General features: G+C 32.3%; 4 protein-coding genes across 4 annotated transcripts; 1 reads left to right on the forward strand and 3 right to left on the reverse strand.

The window, feature by feature from the left end:
• The first annotated feature begins 1563 nt into the window (after positions 1-1563).
• LOC102598444 (polygalacturonase-like) lies at positions 1564-3002 on the forward strand. The gene is made up of 4 exons (XM_006342365.1): positions 1564-1989; positions 2077-2366; positions 2459-2687; positions 2784-3002. The coding sequence occupies exons 1-4, from the start codon at positions 1564-1566 to the stop codon at positions 3000-3002; spliced, it is 1164 nt and encodes a 387-aa protein (XP_006342427.1).
• A 585-nt stretch (positions 3003-3587) lies between these two features.
• On the reverse strand, positions 3588-5523 carry LOC102598783 (polygalacturonase-like). Its single transcript, XM_006342366.1, has 3 exons — positions 5077-5523; positions 4276-4565; positions 3588-4038 (listed from the first exon to the last, which is right to left on the reverse strand). The coding sequence occupies exons 1-3, from the start codon at positions 5521-5523 to the stop codon at positions 3588-3590; spliced, it is 1188 nt and encodes a 395-aa protein (XP_006342428.1).
• Positions 5524-8425: 2902 nt separating this feature from the next.
• LOC107059752 (probably inactive leucine-rich repeat receptor-like protein kinase At5g48380) lies at positions 8426-10409 on the reverse strand. The gene is made up of 3 exons (XM_015306649.1): positions 9669-10409; positions 9522-9614; positions 8426-9286 (listed from the first exon to the last, which is right to left on the reverse strand). The coding sequence occupies exons 1-3, from the start codon at positions 10407-10409 to the stop codon at positions 8426-8428; spliced, it is 1695 nt and encodes a 564-aa protein (XP_015162135.1).
• Positions 10410-10937: 528 nt separating this feature from the next.
• Positions 10938-13278, reverse strand: LOC102599117 (probably inactive leucine-rich repeat receptor-like protein kinase At5g48380). Its single transcript, XM_006342367.2, has 2 exons — positions 12187-13278; positions 10938-11981 (listed from the first exon to the last, which is right to left on the reverse strand). The coding sequence occupies exons 1-2, from the start codon at positions 13045-13047 to the stop codon at positions 11076-11078; spliced, it is 1767 nt and encodes a 588-aa protein (XP_006342429.1). The 5' UTR covers positions 13048-13278; the 3' UTR covers positions 10938-11075.
• Between the last annotated feature and the right edge of the window lie 586 nt (positions 13279-13864).

Here is a 13864-nt window from a genome sequence, read left to right on the forward strand (position 1 = left end):
CTTATTGGGCCCGTGCTGGCCCGGGCACCAAATATCTATATATGTGTCACAAATGGAAAAGTCCCAATCAAGGAAGCAACATATATCATTTACAAATGACTTAAAAAGCTTTAAAATATTTAAAAGCTATATAATAACATAGGTTGACTCTCAGAATTCTATCAGGCTCACATATATTGGGACAGAAAAAATAACACATATCATTTTAAAATTACCAAAAAAGTATTATAAATAATAATAATTAACAACTTAAAATATCTGAAAGACATTTTAAAAGGGTTAATTTTGTAATTTTATCCATATCACATAAATTAGGACAAAGTGACCAGTAATGTACATTATTTCAAAGTTACATAAAAATATTATAAATCACAATAATTAATAACTTCAAACATTTTTAAAAAAAATTGAAAATTTGGATGACTCTCCAAATTTCATTTGTGTCACATAAATTTAGACAACAAAAATAACATATATTGGGTCCATTTTAATTTATTTGTCTTATTTTTTATTTTATTTTTATATTTAAAAATTGCGTAAAATACTATAAATCATGATAATTGACAACATAAAATATTTCAAAAATGTTGTATGTGGGTAGTCTTATTATGCCTTAAATAGCGTCAAACAAAATACAGATTTGTGATAAAAAAAACTTATTCCTTTATTCACGCAAACAATCGCTTCAAAAACTCAGTTATTAGCCCCAAAATATACCATTTATATTATTGGGCCCGTGCTATGCACGGGCAACATTATCTAGTTATAATAAGACAGTTAGGACTTGGTGTGAGGAATAAGAGAAAACTGATTCTGGAATTAATTTTAGAATGAGTTTATTCTATATTTGGTTAGGATAAAAATGTAGGATAACTTTTTTGGGATTGTAGTGTTATTTTTATCCCACATTGAGAGTGAAATAAAAATTTCTGGAATAACTAATTCCGATATAATTAATTTAGAAATAACTTATCTCGAGATCGTAGTCTTATTTTTATCCCACATTGAGAGTGACATAAAAATTCCTGGGATAACTAATCCCGAGATAATTAATTTAGAAATAACTTATCTCGAGATCGCAGTGTTGTTTTTATCCCACATTGAGAGTGAAATAAAAATTTCTGGAATAACTAATTCCAAGATAATTAATTCAGAAATACCTTATCTCGAGATCGTAGCGTTATTTTTATCCCACTTAAAAATGAAATAAAAAATTCTAATATAACTAATCCCAAAATAATTAATTTAGAAATAACTTATTCCCCAATCACTACTACTAATTCCCTCCCCACCCGTGCCAACATTTTGTTGATTTTGGCCTCATGTGATTACTTATATTATTGGACTGTAATTTTAAAGTCTCATTTCCCCAAATCCCAACATGACCAAATATTATTTGAAACACCTAACTTTCATTGATAAAAATATCTTCTTCTTTTTTTACTTCTATAAATATCCCTCTAAACTACTCCAATTCCTCATCACCATTCACCTATCCATTTGATCAATTAATTAATCCTTTAAATCCCTCTTAAATCTTTGTACCAAATTCCCCTTAGCAAAATGAGTCCCTTAGCAATTTTCTTCTTCTTTTTCTTCAACTTATCATTAGCATCCAATACCATTTACAATGTCCAAAATTATGGAGCAAAATCCAATGGCAAAACAGACTCATCAAAAGCATTTTTAAGTGCATGGGGATCAGCATGTGCTTCTACGAGCGCATCCACTATTTATGTGCCACGTGGAATTTACTTGATTCGCAAGGCATACTTTAATGGTCAAACATGCAAACGTAACGCTATTACTATACGTATCGATGGAACTCTCTTAGCTCCTTCTGATTATAATGTGATTGGCAATGATGGAAATTGGATAACATTTGAAAAGGTCAATGGAGTTTCTATCTATGGTGGAATTTTTGATGGTCAAGGTGCTAGTCTTTGGACTTGCAAAAACTCCAAAAAGACTTGCCCTAAAGGAACTACAGTACGTTATGTTTTCCATGGAAAATGTTTTTTAAAATGTTTGGTTTTGAACAATGTTTTCATATTTTACGTTAAATTTTGGTTTCAGGCTCTAGCTTTTTACAACTCAAACAATATTGTAATGAACGGAGTAACTGTACAAAATAGCCAAATGTTCCATATCTTAGTAGATGGTTGCAATAACGCGAACCTACAAGGAGTGAAGGTGTTAGCTCCAGGAAATAGCCCTAATACTGATGGAATTCATGTACAATCATCTTCAGGAGTGAGTATTAGGAACTCGAATATTGGTACTGGAGATGATTGTATCTCTATTGGCCCTGGAAACTCTAACTTATGGATTGAAGGCATTGCTTGTGGCCCTGGCCATGGAATTAGGTTTGAAACACAACATATCAATGATTAATTCCTTATGTTTGATTCATCTTTTTTCGACTAAAATGTATGTCCAAATCTCGATATTTGTGTAGTATTGGAAGCTTAGGTTGGGAATCGAAAGAGCAAGGAGTACAAAATGTGACAGTTAAGACGGTTACCTTCACGGGGACACAGAATGGTGTGAGGGTAAAAACTTGGGCAAGGCCTAGTAGTGGCTTTGTTAGACATGTTCTGTTTCAACATATCGTTATGTCTAACGTTCAAAACCCGATAATCATAGACCAAAACTACTGTCCTAATCATGAAAGTTGTCCTCATCAGGTACTAATTCATCAGAATTATGATAAAATAAGATGAATCGCGTGTTCCTTTACCTTAATCTAATTAATTGCATTACATATTTTCTGTTTTTTTTAGGGATCGGGTGTGAAGATAAGTGATGTAACGTATCAAGACATACATGGAACATCGGCTACAGAAGTTGCAGTGAAATTAGATTGTAGCAAAACGAATCCATGTTCTGGAATAACACTTGACAATGTAAATCTTAGTTATAAAAATGGTCGCGCTGAAGCTTCATGTGTTAATGCTGCAGGAAAAGCTTCTGGTTTCAAAGAACTTACTAGCTGCTTATAAATAACAACAAAAATTACACATTATGTATACGAATATAACCAAGAAATACACTCATATACGAATATTAAATTTGCAATATGTACCTAGAAGAAGAAGAAAAAAATGAATGTAATGTAATGTAATTTTTATTTGTTCTGTTACTTGTTTGGAGTCTGGCCTAGTTAGGCTCCAACTTATTAACTGTATTTTTCGATTCTTTTGTATAATGTATTACTACTATATATATATTCTGGTTGTTGATGTTCTATTGATTTTTATTCATCCTAACAAATCCGCATATAAATTCTATATAACGATGAACTAATGTCATAGCAATAACCTGGTTAACGTTCGTTCTGTTCTGTTCTGTTCAATGAGCTTCAAGGAGCTGAAAATCGCGACTTCTGGTTTTAGTCAATTGTATATAATTGAAACTTCAAATAGACGAAAGTAGAAAGACATTCTATTAAAATGAATAGTGAGACAACAATTTCACTTTCAAATCGCGCTATAGACTCAGGTAAACTTTTCTAATTCGAAAGGTAAAAATGGCAAAGCTAAGCTAAATATACGAAAAAAATGAATAATTTTTTCTCGAATTTTCCCTTACAAACAACTAGTAGGTTGAATTACACCAGTAGTTGTTCCTGCAACATTAGCACATGAAGCTTCAGCAGCTGGTTCATTCTTATAACTCAGATTAACATCTTCCAATTTTATTCCTTTACATGGATTTCTCTTACTGCAATCAAATTTCATCGCGACTCGTGTTGCTGAGCTTCCATGTATATCTTGATATGTAACATCACTTACTTTCACACCCGAGACTTGTCCTGGACAATTTTTGTTGTACGGACAGTAATTTTGATCGATAACAATAGGATTTTGTACATCAATCATCGTAACGTGCTGGAATAGTACATTGTTGACAAATCCAGTACTTGGTCTGCCCCATGTTTTGATCCTCACACCATTTTGTGTGTTCATAAACATAACTGATTTTACTGTCACATTTTGCACCCCTGCTTCTTCGAAATCCTTTGCTAAACTTCCAATGCTGCACAAAATACACGGAGTTTAAGTTATATACATCATCAGTTTGAAATTTTTTACATGTTGTAGAATAGAACGTCACATGTCTTATTTTCAAGACTACAGGTCCTACATTCACGTCACATTTACCTGTTGTAACAGGTTACATGTCTTATTTTCAATATGACAGGTGTCACATTTTCAAGAGGTTTACCTATAAATATCATTTGAACGACTTGACAGACCTTAACACTAACATTACCTGATTCCATGGCCAGGGCCACACGCGACATTTTGGATCCATAAATTAGTAGTTCCTGGACCAATGGATACGCAATCATCTCCAGTACTGATTATTGAGTTCAAGATTGAGATATCAGACGATAATTGAACATGAATTCCATCAGTATTCGGGCTTTCTCCCGGGGCATAAACCTTAACACCTTGCAACTTCACATTTTTGCAACCATTGATGACAATATGAAACATTTGGCTGTTCAATGAAGTTAGCCCCGTTATCGATACATTGTTAGAGTTTGAAAATCCCAGAGTCTGCAAAAAGTAGCAAGAAAACAATAACAATTTTTAAATTTAGTTCAAAAAGCAGAACTTAATTAATACAAAAAAATTAATAAACCATAAATAACAATGTAGAAAATGTCTTGACAGTTATTCACATAAAGTACACATTTATCCTTATTTGAAGGAAACGTTACACTCATAAAGAAAACTGATAATTTTTTTAGTAATGAACAGTCTTTGATCAACCTATATCACGATATCAAATTATCTAAAAGATATTTATACGTAACAACAAGTTACTTGCTATAACATGATAAAGTAGTACATATAGTTACGTTCTTTATGTTGTCAGTGTATATAAGTTAAAATTCTCCCCTAGAACAGTTATTGCTAAAAAGGAAAGAAATTTTTAAGTAATACTCTCAGGTTATCTAAAAGATCATAACTATATGTAACCGTTCATAAAAAAGTGAGATTAGTACTAACATAGAAAACAAAGTACGTTACTGTGATACTGTCAATATATATAAGTTAAACGTACCGTAGCCCCTCTGGGGCAGTTCTTGCTAGAACTTTTGCAAGTCCACAAACCAGATCCTTGGCCATCAAGATTACCACCAAGAATTGAAACACCATCAACACCTTGAAATAAAATCCAATTTTTTTCATTTCCAATCACATTATAATCGAAAGGCGCTACGATTGTGCCATCGATACGAAAAATTATGGCATTGTTGTTGCATTTTCCTTTAAAATATACTTGTTTAACTAAAAAATTCCCTTTTGGTACATAAATTGTTGATGATTTTGAAGAGTTACAAGCTAAGTCCCAAGCAGATGAAAATGCATATGATGAGTCTGTTTTGCTATCTGATTTTGCACCAAAGTTTATAACATTTAAAAACATAACATCAGCTATGGATTTAGTGAAAAAAATTGAAAAAAATGAAATTAGAAGAATTGAAGAAAAGGGGTTGTTAATTTTCATGTTTCTTGATGAAATATGAAAATTAAAAAATTAAAAAAAAAAATAGAGAAGATTTCAAGAGTTGAGAATTATGAGCAGTTTCTGAGTTATGAGCTTTAATTTATAACTTCTTCAGTTTTCCACTTCATAAAAGAATGATCTTTTTATGGAATAAAAAAAAGCAAGAAAAACTGTTTTTTTTTCCAGTGTAACTTACTTTAAAAAATGAAAATTTTGAGAAAAGAGAAGGCAATTAGAAAAATATTCTTTGGTCACATGTTAAAGAGTTTAGCCCAAAAAAAAAATTGTACTAACAAAAAGTTTTTTTTAGCAATAAGCTAAAGAAAACCATTTGAGCTTAATTTGGCACATAATATGGTCAATGACCTGAAATGTTTTTTTCTTTTTCGATTTATTAAACAGAAAAAAATATTCCCCGTCTTAAATTATCTGTCATGATTTTTAATAACAGTTGTCTCAAATAATTTTTCATTTTTAAAAGTTTGAGATAAAATTAATTATTTTTCATTTTAATATTTTTTTTAAGGGACGTATATATTATACGACAAATAATTTAATACGAAATGATTTTTTTATATGACATAAAGTGAAAGTTGGTTATGAAAAATTAAACGGGAACTTGTTCAAGAAAAAGAGAAGAATATATATATATATATAAAAGCATCTTTTTTCATATAAAACGGTTCTTTATTAAGCTTTATTAATTCAGTTAATTGACTTTTTAGGCATGAACAATTTATATCCTATTTTATAGTGCTACATGGCCACGACAGGTTTACACAATTATAGGAAAACCATTTAGCTTTGGAATTAATACACTGTTTATTTTTATTTATTTTTAAAAAAATATGCTTATTTTAGAAAATTAAGATGTTTACTAAGTTTTTGTGAATATTTTTGAGCAGTAGTAGAAGTTATTTTTCCGCAAAACACTTTTGGAACATTGATCAAACACAAATTATTGACTTTTAGGTGTCTTTTTCATTTCAAGAGCCAAATGAGTTTTTCTTTTATGTCTTTTAAATATTTTGGATTATTAATTATTGTGATTTGTAGTACTTTTTATGTAGTTTTCAAATATATAAATTTTATTTAATAAACTTAGAGATTATACGTAGAATTCATAATCAAAAATAAGAAAATTCGACTCTCCAAATTCGGAATGTGCCATATATATCCGAAAAGAATGGAGTATATTATTAAAAATCACTTTTTAAAATAAATAATTAAAATTTGGACAAACACACTATAAGTTTTTCTAAATAAAAATATCCATACCTATTTGATCTTTTTTATTAATAATAATCATCAAAACATAAAAGGAAACTACAAAAAGTTCAAATTTTGAGCTAGATAAAATTGAGAAAAAAATTCCAAACATGGCGAATCTTAATAGTTCAATTGATTGTTTACATAAAAAAATTTAATTTTTTTATTTATAAAATAGTATGTTTTCCTCACAATTTTCTTGTTTGTCCAAAGAGAAGTTGATGACATTATCACTGTTTGTGAAAGAATAACGGCTGAGTATGTGCATCATCGTGGTGGTGGGGTTTGGGGGGGAGGGGGATGCTGCACCATCATGTAATAAATATACTAGGATTTTCTTTTATTTTTTTTTTTGGATTTTTCGGCTCGACTAATTCAGATTCGCATCGAAAAATGTCATCGTAAAGGAAAAAACATACCTTACCATAGGCAATTTCATACATGAACACGAAGCTAAAATCTCTAATTAAAGATAAAAAAAAAATTACTTACTAGTATCTGCTGATCAACTTTTTTTTTAATTTAAAAAAGATGGATTTACCAAAAGTTTCTTTTTAAATTTGAGTTATGTGTATTTACATCGTATCAATTACACCATTATGAAACACATAAAAACAAGTACACATTTTTCTAATATACAAGTCTAATTTATTTTTATTTAAAAAAAAAATATACAAGTCTAATTGACACAAAATACAAATAATGTTTTCCTTGACCTACAAGTTTAATGATGATTGAAAATAGAGATTAAACACGTCAAGTTACATTTGGGATAAAAAAAAAAAGGAACACGTCAAGTAATATAAAGTCGTTTCAAGTTGCTTAAGCTTAACAAAAAGAGGAGACATGGTACACAAAAAATGTGCACCTTTTTGGTACAAAAGTTACAATATGAATATGGCATGATCATTTGCTACATATAATTTTAAAAATATTGTTTTTAATCCTTTGGTGTTCAGGACGATTAATTCAGATTCATGTCATATAAAACTTAACAGTAAGTTCATCTGCGATGATCAAACTAGAAACGATATTTGATTAAATGCTAAAATAAATGTATGTAACTCTAAATAGGAGGATATGGATATTGAGGATGGTAGAGGGTTAATTAGTAGCTAGTCGACCGTTGTTTAAAATTCCTTATTAGTATAAATATTGAGTGAAGGGTCAAAAACGCACTTACAATATTTTGATTTTTTTGAGTTTCGTGGAATTTTCTATCTGAACTATCATCCAAATATGTTATCAAAACACACATATAGTGGCCTCAATCTAGGTGCCTCAATCTGAGTAGACTCAATAATGTAGTTAGCATCTAATACATATTACTGATCAAGTAGCAGGGGAATCAAGGGCCCCATTAAAGTCAAATTCGCGGCATTGAAGGGTCCATTTCTAGGAGCAGCGCTCTCAACGTGATTTTTTCCATTCCTAGCCCCTAGGGACTCAAACTCGAGACCTCTAGTTAAAGGTACAGGGGTTGAAGTTAACTAGTCAATGCAGCATCAGTAGATTCTTTTAAAAACCACAAATGCAATCAATATAACTTTCCAATAGTGTAAACTATAAACAATAGTACTAGTCCTATATATAGACTTCAAATGCCAGTTGAATGTAAGGGAGTTTTCTATACCTAGTCGTCGTTTCGACCTTGAGAAATTGTCTTGAGTTTGTCATAAACTTTCAGCATTGTTGGCCTTTCATTAGGAAAGAACTTCACACAGTCACAAGATAACTCTAGAAATTCGAGGATCAAATCGTTGATTCCTTTCCCAAGCAAATCTTTATCTGCATCAAGTAGACAAGGCGAGTGATCAAACAGATTTCTCGAGCTTGTCAATTCATGCGGTTCCTTCCCTGTAACCAGCTCGAGAAGCAGGACGCCAAAGCAGTAGATGTCTTTCTTGTAAGAACCTAAACATGAATATTCAGCTACTGGGAAAAGACTCCAACTTAATGCTGTATCATTCTTACTCCAAATTTTTGCTTCCCAAAAGTTGGATATTTTGGGCTCAAAATTTTGATCTAGCAAGATACATCGTGTGCTTATGCTTCCGTGTGCAACGTGCAATTTGTAACCATGATGAAGCCAAGCTACACCTTTTGCTATCCCAAGTGCAATTTTAACTCTAAGACGGAAGTCTAAAATCTTGGCCTTGTCTTCGTTCGAGTGCAGCCATTCATGAAGATTTCCATTAAACATGTATTTGTAAACGAGAAGTTTTTTTTCCCTTTCAACACAGAAACCTATAAGAGGCAATAGGTTCCGATGCCTCAGACCACCAAGAGTTGTAATCTCCGAGACAAACTCGTCCTCCAAGTTCTCTGAGTCATTCAGCTTCTTGATTGCAAGTGTCCAGTCATTTGGTAGAATTGCTTTGTACACTTTGCCCAACATTCCATTACCTACCAAATAATCTTCACTAAAATCAGAAGTTGCATTTTCCAGCTCGGTGAAGCTCATTCTTGTAACAAACTTCTCCAACATTAATATCTGTAAAACAGCAAGTTGAATCATTGGAACATACACAGAACAGAACAGAAATTTGAGAAGCTTACTTCAATCACATTCGATCATCGAATAAAGAATTTATACCTCGATTCATCTCTTTAGTCAAGAATATATACCATGATGGATTTGTAAGGACTAATAACTAAACTAGAGCTACAGCAAAAATATGTATCTTAACAATGCAGGAGAAAAGACGGAAAGTTAGCAAAATCTTTACCTTCTGGTGGCTGCTTAAATCCTCTTCACTTCCTGAAGTTAAGTCCTCTTTCCTCAGCTTCCATATGTTTAATGAGACTATCTTGTTGATAACCTTGACAGGAAATTTAAAGAAGCAAAGGACTAAAACTAATGTAAAGAAAAGTACCCAACCACACACAAATGCCTCGATAAATGAAGCACGATCTACATGTTTCCAAATCCAAGAATCCTCATAATACTCACATTCTTTCAAGGGCTTCCCACAAAGTTCTGAATTGTTTGCAAAACTGTGAGCTGTGATTTGTATGTTAACAAATGATGGCACTGGCCCTGTCAAGTTATTGTTGGCTACGCTGAATGTATTAAGGCGAGATAGAGAACCAATTCTACTTGGAATTTCACCTCCTAGATTATTGTTGTTCAACATTAGAAAGTTAAGGTATTCACAATTAGCTATGTCAGGTGGTATATTGCCAGAAAACTTGTTACTTGAGAGATCAAGTGTTGTAACATGTTCAACTATTACGGAAATATCTGAAGGGATAGTTCCATACAAGTTGTTGTCTGAAAGATCTAAACCAATCAAACTTGTACAATTTCGAATGCCTTGTGGAAACTCACCTATTAGTCCTGAGTCTGAAAGTCTAATGTTCATTACCTTATTCTCATAATCATGCCAGCATTCAATTCCTCTAAATTGGCAGATGAAGCCTTCGGTAACATTGCTGAAATCCCAAGAGCCCAAGGAATTACAAGGATCTTGTAATGAATCTTTTATTGATTTCAAGCAATACAAATCACTTTCTGCAGCACTGCAGACACAAATTCTGCTAAGTAATATCAATAGAAAGCCAAGAAATGCGCAGATGAAAAAGAAAGGTCTTGTTCTGGAATTGGTTTTCTCCATGGTTCACACATATTGTAGCAATGACAAAGTTTCAATTTTTGTCTTCATTTAGCGATGATTCTTGAATTCTTGGTTTGATGTTCTCATCACAGAATTTTCAAACATATGGAAGTTGGAATAAGTGAATAGACAAATAAGAATGGATGGCACACTTGGGGATTATAAAACAAGAGAATTTCATTAAACAAGAATTAACAGAATATATAAAGAGGAAATGAGCAATATACTATAAGATTTTGAATGAATTGGTAAAAAAGAAAAAGTAAGCAATTGTATAGTTTCTTCCTACGAATTTTCTCCGCCTGAAAGCTTTCAATAATATGATTTATATATTGTTCTGTCAACCTTACACAATATAGCACAATGAAGTCAACTATTAAATACCATTGATTTGTTCTATTAGTATATGCAGATTCATAGTCAACTTCTCTTCTTTACAATATGCAAATAAAAACTATCTAACTAAAGAAACTGCAAGATGTTAATGCCAGACTTGAAAACTGCAGTCAGTAAGGCTTTCCAATGTTGTAGATTATATACGTATTCATATATATATATTAAAGTTGCAACAGAAGCTATCAGCATACAGACTCGAAGCACGGATTTCATGCTTTAATGTAGTGTATTCCTAATTTGTTTTTCTCAGTAACCATAAAAACATAAGCACTAGTCATATTTACTTGAAATATCGGTTGATAATGGTATCTTTTGTATCCAGTCCCTTCGACCTTGAGAAATATTCTTGAGTCTGTCATACACTTCCAGCATTGTTGGCCTTTCATTAGGAAAGAACTTCACACAGTCACAAGCCAATTCAAGAAATTGGAGGATTAAATCATCAGCTCCTTTCCCAAGAAAATTTCTATCTGCATCAAGTAGACAAGGCGAGTGATCGAATAGATTTCTTGAGCTAGTCAATTCATGTGGTTCCTTCCCTGTTACCAGCTCGAGAAGCACGACACCAAAACAGTAGATGTCTTGCTTGTAAGAGCCTAAACCAGAATATTCAGCTACTGGGAAAAGACTCCAACTTAATGCAGAATCATTCTTACTCCAAAATTTTGCTTCCCAAAAGTTGGATATTTTTGGTTCAAGATTTTGATCTAGCAAGATACATCGCGTGCTTATGCTTCCATGTGTAACGTGCAATTCGTAACCATGATGAAGCCAAGCCAGGCCTTTCGCTATCCCAAGTGCAATTTTAGCTCTCAGAGGGAAATCCAAAATTTTGGCGCTAACTTCATTCGAGTGCAGCCATTCATCAAGACTTCCATTAGCCATGTATTTGTAAACAAGAAGTCTTTCTTGCTTTTCAGCACAGAAACCTATAAGAGGCAATAGGTTCCGATGTCTCAGACCACCAAGAGTTGTAATCTCCGAGACAAACTCGTCTTCCAAATTCTCCCAGTCATTGAGCTTCTTGATGGCAAGTATCCAGCCATTTGGAAGAATTGCCTTGTACACTTTGCCCAACATTCCATTTCCTACTAAATAGTCTTCACTAAAACCAGAAGTCGCATTTTCTAGCTCCGTGAAGTTCATTCTCGTAACAAACTTCTCCAGCTTTAATATCTGTAATTAAAACAACAAGTTGAATCATTTGAACATATACAGAACAGAAACTTGAGAACCTTATTGCTATCATGTTTGATCATCGATCGAATAAAGAATTTATAACATAATGGACTAGCAAGGACTAATCACAAAATTAGAACTACAGAAGAAAAGGTAACTTTACAGACTACAAGCAGTGCAGCAAATTTAGTAAGATCTTTACCTTATGTTGGCTGCTTAATTCCTCTTCACTTCCTGAAGTTAAATGTTCCTTTTTCCCTAGCCTCCATATGTTTAATGAGACTATCTTGTTGATAGCCTTGGTAGGAAATTTAAATAAGCAAAGGACTAAAACCAATGTAAACAAAAGTACCCAACCAATCACAAACGCTTTGATGAACGAAGCATGATCTACATGTTTCCATATCGAAGAATCCTCACATCCTTTCAAGGGCTTCCCACAAAGCTCTGAATTGTTTTCAAAACTCTCAACTGTGATACTTTCTCTATAAAACAATGGCACTGGCCCAGTCAAGTAATTGTTGGCTACACTGAACGTCTTAAGGCGAGGCAAATAGCCTATTCTGCTTGGAATTTCACCTTCTAGATAGTTATTATCCAACTTTAGACCATTAAGGTATTGACAATTAGCTATATCAGGTGGTATATCACCCGAAAACGTGTTATTTGAGAGATCAAGTATTGTAACATGTTCAACTATTGCTGAAATATCAGAAGGGATAGTTCCATATAAGCTGTTCCCTGAAAGATCTAAACTTGTCAAGCTTGTACAATTTTGAATGCCACGAGGAAACTCACCTATTAATCCATAGCCTGAAAGTGAGAGGCTCAGTACCTTATTCTCATCAGGATGCCAGCAAAGAACTTCTGAAAATTTACATATGAAACCTTCAGTAGCATTGCTGAAATCCCAAAAGCCCAAAGAATTGAAAGGGTCATGTAATGAATCTTTTATTGATTTCAAGCAATAAACATCACTCTCTGAAGCACAACAGACACAAATTCTGCTAAGTAGTAATACTAATACAAAACCAAGAAATGTTCTGAAATTGGTTTTCTCCATATTTTGATATTCTTGAGAGACTTCCTAGCAAATCAAGAAGGAAAATATCACTTTTTTAAACTTATTGAGTTATTTGTAGCAATGGGGTCAGTCAAACTAGTAAGGCTAAGAACTCAACTTTCTTGTAATTTGTTGAAGCAATTATAATAAAAGTTTCAATTTTGTGTTTATATATTGATGATTTTTTGACTTCTTCATAGTTTGATATTCTCAGGGTAAAAGTATCAAACATATGGTACTCATGATAAAGACTAATCATATAAAAATGAAAATGGAAATGAGCATTATGGATATTTTCTCGACCAGAGATCTCGGGTTTAACCTTTAGTGTGAAAAATCTTGTTAGAAGCATTTTCGCTTTAGTTGATGCAAATCTGAATTAGTGGAAACCTCGATATAAATATTTGTGACAACATTATTGCTTTAGCTGAGTCTTAACTGACACAAATTTGAATTAGTGGAAACTTCAATATAAATATCTGTAAAAGTATTTTTGCTTTAGTTGAGTGACACAAATCTGAATTAGTCGAAACCTCAATATAAATATTTGTGAAAGTATTTTTGTTTCGGGTGAGTCTTAAGTGACACAAATTTGAATTAATCGGAACCTCAATATACATATTTGTAAATTTTATGAATTACTCTTCCTATTTTGTACATGTATAGGAAGTTTTTTCTTTAGCATAAAGGCTGCCTCCTCCTATGTATTAAATCATATATAGCGTGATTTTATAAGTAGAGTCTGAAGAAAGTACTTTATATGCGAAATTTAAAGATATTAGCATGATTTTATAAGTAAAGTTCAAAAAAAATACTT

Source organism: Solanum tuberosum, unplaced genomic scaffold (genome assembly GCF_000226075.1).
Source record: "Solanum tuberosum cultivar DM 1-3 516 R44 unplaced genomic scaffold, SolTub_3.0 scf00034, whole genome shotgun sequence".
NCBI lineage: Eukaryota > Viridiplantae > Streptophyta > Magnoliopsida > Solanales > Solanaceae > Solanum > Solanum tuberosum.